Source organism: Rhinopithecus bieti, unplaced genomic scaffold (genome assembly GCF_001698545.2).
Source record: "Rhinopithecus bieti isolate Rb0 unplaced genomic scaffold, ASM169854v2 scaffold_43, whole genome shotgun sequence".
Taxonomy (NCBI): Eukaryota; Metazoa; Chordata; class Mammalia; order Primates; family Cercopithecidae; genus Rhinopithecus; species Rhinopithecus bieti.
In genome coordinates, this window is record NW_016803060.1 from 528,966 (window position 1) to 535,141 (window position 6,176).

General features: G+C 52.0%; 1 protein-coding gene across 1 annotated transcript; it reads right to left on the reverse strand.

The window, feature by feature from the left end:
- Positions 1 to 772: 772 nt before the first annotated feature.
- On the reverse strand, positions 773 to 4,913 carry MANF (mesencephalic astrocyte derived neurotrophic factor). Its single transcript, XM_017890114.1, is given in 5 exon segments — positions 773 to 1,212; positions 2,257 to 2,398; positions 3,788 to 3,915; positions 4,674 to 4,859; positions 4,862 to 4,913. Coding segments are annotated over 5 exon segments (678 nt in total). The 5' UTR covers positions 4,899 to 4,913; the 3' UTR covers positions 773 to 1,027.
- Between the last annotated feature and the right edge of the window lie 1,263 nt (positions 4,914 to 6,176).

Sequence of the window (6,176 nt, forward strand, 5' to 3'; positions counted from 1 at the left end):
GAGGTTAGGAGACAAAAGTGATCTGAGGCAAGAGCAATTCCTTGGAAAGCACTGGTTCTTAGTTCGTCCTTTCAGGTGGTTTCTACAGGTGTCTTCATTGAGCCACAGCTCACACTAACAACTGGGTTTCCTAAGCACCAATGCCACAGAGCGTGGCTTAAGCAGCAGACTCCAGAAAAACCCTGGACCTCAACTGTTAAGACTAATCTAGGGTAAACAAAGGCAAAAGGCAGCTTCCCACTCCCTCCTTGTATAAGCTGACTCCTGCTAGTCTTGCAAAAACTGGAATAGACATCAGAGGCTTGGGATCGACAAAAGAGCAAGTAGGTGGCCAGGCCAACAGCATCGAGATGTCAGTGCTGACATGCACTGTTACTGAAGACATCCTTGCAGAAAACCGCATTCCACACACCGTCTTGCTTGTACTGAGCCACAATTTAAGCCCCTCCAATGTATCCAGACTCACTCCTCCTAAAGCTGTGGCCTCCAGCTCTCTTGGGTGGCTAAGACAGATATGGTATCAAGGGGCTGGGTATCAAGCCCAGCACCCCCTACCTGCTTTCTGCTGAAGTGCCTGCTGCCCTCTAGTGGCACACACCCAGGCACATCAGCGGGCCCTAGCCCCTATGTCCTGCTCTGGTCTTTTCAGCGCTGGTGGGTTGAGGGATAAATGGAAATGAATATCCCCCCAAACTTTGCAACTGGAAAGCATAAACTGGTAGGAACCTCCTGGGGCAAAACCCCATTTCAGCATTCACTATAATTCTCCAAAGACAGCTAGAAATTTATTTTCTTTAATAAAAAAATCCCAGACACACTTTGAAGTCCTAGAGTACACCAGCAACAGAAGGAAGGGAATCCCCTCACGGGGGTACTGTAGGGCCAGCATCATCAGGAAAGCTCCAGGCTTCACATCTGATACAGTATTGTCAGGAACCCACTTAAAAAATAAATTACAAAAAGGCTGTTTTGGGAGCAAGCAGTTGAACTGTTTTTTCCCCCTCAGGTGCAACAGAGATTGAGCAGACTACAAATCAGTCCGTGCACTGGCTGCCTTGGGGGCATATTTAGGCATCAGTTCATTTATCTTCCGGATGTAGTCAGACTTTTCTGCACAGCCTTTGCATGTCTCCCCCCAGTCATCCAGAATCTTCTTCAGCTCTTTAACTCGGAGCTTCTTCAGGTCCACTGTGCTCAGGTCGATCTGCTTGTCTGGAGGAGAGAGCAGGGAGAGTCACTGGCTGGGTGGAGCAGCTGCAGTCCCCCAGTAGTCCCAGAATATATCACTCCCTGAATGGCCAAACCAGCCCTACTGGTTTCAGAGGAAGAGACATTTCCAGACACATTTACAGGCATGTCAGTGCCTACTGCCCCCACAAGAGGGAACTAGCCTCTTCACCAGGAAGGCTGGCCACATATTGTGTCTACTACAGATATGCAGTGTGGACAAGGATAGGGACAGAGGCCACACTGTCCTTACAGGAGAAACATGGTTCCCATCTTCCAAGGGCCTTTGACATAGTCACCACAGACTAACAGCTCCAGGCTGGTGACAAAGAGCAGCCCTGCTCAGGCCCTTGAGGAACTTACTCTCCATGACCACAGTGACCTGGAGCCAACTGGACCTGTACCAGGATGACTCTCAGAAGACCCAAGTGGGCGAACACAGGTCCTTGGCCATTCAAGTTTTTCAGAAGACGCCCTGTTTCTGAAGACTGGGACTATATACAACCAGAGACCCGGTCAGCAAGAGACATGCTGTAGTTCCTAACTCTTGGACTTGCATACTTGGACATAGCATTTCTTTTCAGAATAGTAAAGATCACTGGGGCTTCAGAGCTTGCAACCAGAACCAGGCTGATAAACCCAAGTCGTACCATGTTGCTTCTCTGCTCAAAAACTCCTAATGCTCCTAACTTCATGCAGATTAAAAGCCCTAACCAGCCTGCAATGCTCTCTGACTTGCCATGCCACTGGCCACCTTTATCCTGCCTGTATCTTCTGCCTGGAATGCTCTTCCATTAGTTGGCCTCTTGGCTAATCCTCACCTCCTTCAAAGTTTGCTGAAATATCACCTATTCAATAAGGCCTATTCTGACCTCCATCCACTTCCATGCCAGAGCCCTCCAGCATTTAGCACCATCTGTCAAACGATACAATCCACTCATGACTCTAGCTCATCATTTTCCTCTCCCAGATGGGAAATAAACCCAGAAGGTGCACAGCATTCATTAAGTAAGGACTAGGCGTACTCACCATACTTTAGCTCACAGATCTGGCTGTCCTTCTTCTTAAGCTTCTCACAGATCTTCTCCACAGGGATGTGGTGGGCCAGAGGCTTTGATACCTCATTGATGATTTTGGTGGCTGCATCATCTGTGGCCCCGATATAGTAGCACTGCATCAAGAAAGGACAATGGCCTTCAGGAGGTGCTTGAGAGCCATCGCCTCCAAACATACTGACACCTTGAAACATCATCTCTCTGTTAGGGCCTAACTTTTTTTTTTTTTTGAGATAGGGACTCCCTGGCGCCCAGGCTGGAATGCAGTGGCATGATCATGGCTCCCTGCAGCTTCAATCTGTTGGGTGGTGATCCTTCCCGCTCAGCCACCCTAGTAGCTGGGTCTACCAGTGTGGGCCACCACATCCAGCTAATTAAAACTTTTTTTTTTTTTGAGACAGAGTTTCGCTCTGTCACCCAGGCTGGAGTGTAGTGGCATGATCTCGGCTCACTGCAACCTCTGCCTCCCAGGTTCAAGCAATTCTCCCTGCCTCAGCCTCCTGAGTAGCTGGGATTATAGACACCTGCCACCATGCCTGGCTAATTTTTGTATTTTTTAGTAGAGACGGGGTTTTGCCATGTTGGCCAGGCTGGTCTTGAACTCCTGACCTCAGGTGATCCACCCACCTCGGTCTCCCAAAGTGCTGGGATTACAGGTGTGAGCCACCGTGCCCAGCTGAAACATTTTTTTGTGGAGATGGGATTTCACCACTTTGCTCAGGCTGATCTCAAACTCCTAAGCTCAAGCAATCCTCCCACCTTGGCCTCCCAAAGTGCTAGGATGACAGGCATGAGCCACCGCACCTGGCCCACAGCTGCATTTTTCAGTGCCCTGCCTGTACTGGTAGTCAGATTCAGTCAGTGTAAACCCTGGACTCTTAACACATGCTCAGTCCGAGCTGACAGCTACCAAATGAGTTTAAGTGTTACCAGGGTTCAAACCTTTAACAGAGAGATAAGCCAGAGACTGCCAGGGAAATTAAAGTTAGAAAACGCATTGTTTCACTAGGGCTCCTGTCTTGATTTGGCCCTTGCCTATCCTGTGGGCACCCTGTCACCTTCTCCTGTCCACATACATGCCAAACTCGTTCAGGCCTCTGGGCACGCACACTGCTCTTCCTTGTATGGGATGTTCTTACCTCACTTCAGTGATAACCTTTCCTCAGAGACTTCATGGCCACTCTAAATCAGCACCTACTGGTCCATTTTCTTCATGACACCCAGACACTGCATTATTTGTGTGCCTGTCACTTCTTTCCCGATACTCCCAGTGCCCAGCACATAGTAGGTGCTTAACAAAGACTAACAGGATTAAAAAAAAATCACAGTTGCAGAATACATGCCTGCTTTGGGAAGGATATAGAAGCACTTCAGTCTCACATTAGTACATGGAGAGTAGCTGGCTTCCTGAATAGAGAGGTGGGCAAGGCCTTTTATCAAATGGCTAGTGAAGCTGAGGGTTAACATGAGCCAGGGCCAGCTGGGGAGGGTCACCAACTACTTACCAACCGATTCTCTTTGCCTCTTGCTTCTCGGCAGAACTTTATAAGCTCGTTTTCAATAGTGGCTGGTGAGAATGTGACATCTCTGTCTTTGAGGTCCTGGTAAAATCTTCCCAGATAAGAAATACAAACTGGAAAAGAGAGGGACGGGAGATGCTCAGCAATCACCAAGCTGTTCCAATCCACCAGGAAGGAACTCCGCCAACAATTTTAATAGGAGACATGGGGATGAATCATTAGAGGTGAGCTTTTCCATCACCGATTTTTTCAGTTGCGTACAGGTAGACGGAACCCGGTTCAAGGTGGCAAGGGTCCCCTGGTACACCCAGGGAATCAAAAGACCAAGCATCACCCAATGACCTATAAACGACTCCTCCCTGCTCCTTTCATCAAGTTTAAGCCCATGGTGAACACGTGTCCTTGAGACGGGACTCACTGTGACCTCGTAAATGGAGAGACTGGAAGGTGAGGAGAAAAACCATCAAAATGCTGCTGCTAATTTCCAAATACAACAGCGGACCCAGAGGTGCAGCTTTGTGATCCCAACAGACAGGGCGCAGCACCCACGGCCAGCCCTGGGGCTCCCGACGTCGGACGGGGAGCGGTAACCTCTGGACGGTGGTGGGGACAATAACTCAGGCGTGATGGAGATTTCAGGCCAAGTTTTCAACGGTATCTAGTCTCAACTTTTCCTCGTCCGACCAATGTTTTCTAGGCCCGGGCAAGATTTACCAGGGCGGGTGCCGAAGCCTCCTCGTGCAGGCCCCGCCGGGACCCCTCGTCACCCCCGCCCCGCCCTCTTGGCCCCCGCCGTCGGGTGATTTTGTGGGGTTCAGCGCCGTCGCCAGAAGGGTCACGGAGCGCGGCCCCAGGCCCCCCCATCCAGCACCTTCGCAGTCGCCCGGCCGCAGCGCCCGGCCGCCCGGCAGCACGCTCAGAGCCAGCGCCACCGCCAGCCCCTGCGTAGCCCACATCCTCCTCCTCCTCCTCCGCGGCCGCCGCCGACCGACTGAACCGCACCCGCCGCGCCGCACCGCCTCCAAGTCCCGGCCGCGCGCCGTAGCTCCCCATTGGCAGGGGTCCCTCCGCGCCCTCCCACACGCCACATCTCCATTGGTCCATAAGCCGTGGAGCCCAGACGGGCGGCTCCACGCTGCCCTCCCTCATTGGCTGGTGGTGTCTGAGCCCTAGACAGTTGTCGGCCGCTGATTGAACCCGGGCCGGCCGCAGGAAGCGGCTACAGCAGCGACGGAAGCGGTGTGGACCGCCATATTGGGTAAGGGCAGCGACTCTGCTGAGGGTGGGTACCGCTAGCTGAAATGGGGTTCGGCCACTGCCTTACATCTGTTGAGTTGACCCGCGTACCCCTGCTCTGGGCCCCAGGCTTGCTCGAAAAGCCCTGCGGATCTCCTCGCCCGGACTCCGACTCGTGGCGCAGTTGTTTTGGGGTCAGCCAAGACAGGTTAGGCAGGGAGGGAAGGCGGGCGACCGCAGGCAAGACTCAAAAGTTTCTTTCCTTTTTTCTTCTTTCATTCGCTTGGGCAAGGGACCCAACCTTTGGAAGCCCACCTCCTGAACCTCCACCTGACCGGAGACCGCCGTGCATAGCCTGACAGGAGACGTGCGGGGTGGACGGACGCCGGGACATCCGGAGGAAGGGCTCAAGGCGCGCCAAGCTCAAAGCTGGGCCGCCACTCTAGACCGTGGAGGGAAGCGCCCGGGCCGGATCATCGGTCGAGGTTATGGGGTCGCCTCAGAGTGGGAAGGTGAGGGACTCGGGAGGTGCCCTTACAAGCTCAGAAGCGTGGCTTGGTGGCTGGCCCGCCTCTTCCTGCCTCCCCGCTAGGCCTTCGGGGTCCCCTGCTGCTGAGGGGCCTCCTGAGTGGGGTCCCGGGGATCAGCAGAGAAGCACTGGAGGATGTTTCCATTTCGACTGCCCTCCTTCCAAGTGCCCTCCTGGCTGCCTGCCTTGAGGAAGGGTTGGCTCTACTCAGTGCAAAAAGGACATGTCTATGGGGCTAAAAAGGGCTTGGAGCCCGGCGACAAGGGTTGGAGAGGGGCACATCCTCTGCTCCCATTCAGTGAATTCAGTGGATCATTACCAGATATTCATCTTTAATTCACATCACAGCAGTCAAGGAAGTGGGGAAAGGGGGAAAAAATCAAGTGGCAGATATTTACATCTAAAATTCACATTACTTGTTGGATTTTGAACATGCTACCACAATATATACAGTAAAATACCTCTTGGGACAATGGTACAATTTTGTTTCCTTTAACTTTGCTTTTCTGGTACAGGTAAGATCATTTTTAAATCACTTGTTTTCTTTAAACATGAATACAGAAAAGAATGGTTAGAAGTTTTCTTGTTTTAAATAAGCACAGAATGCGT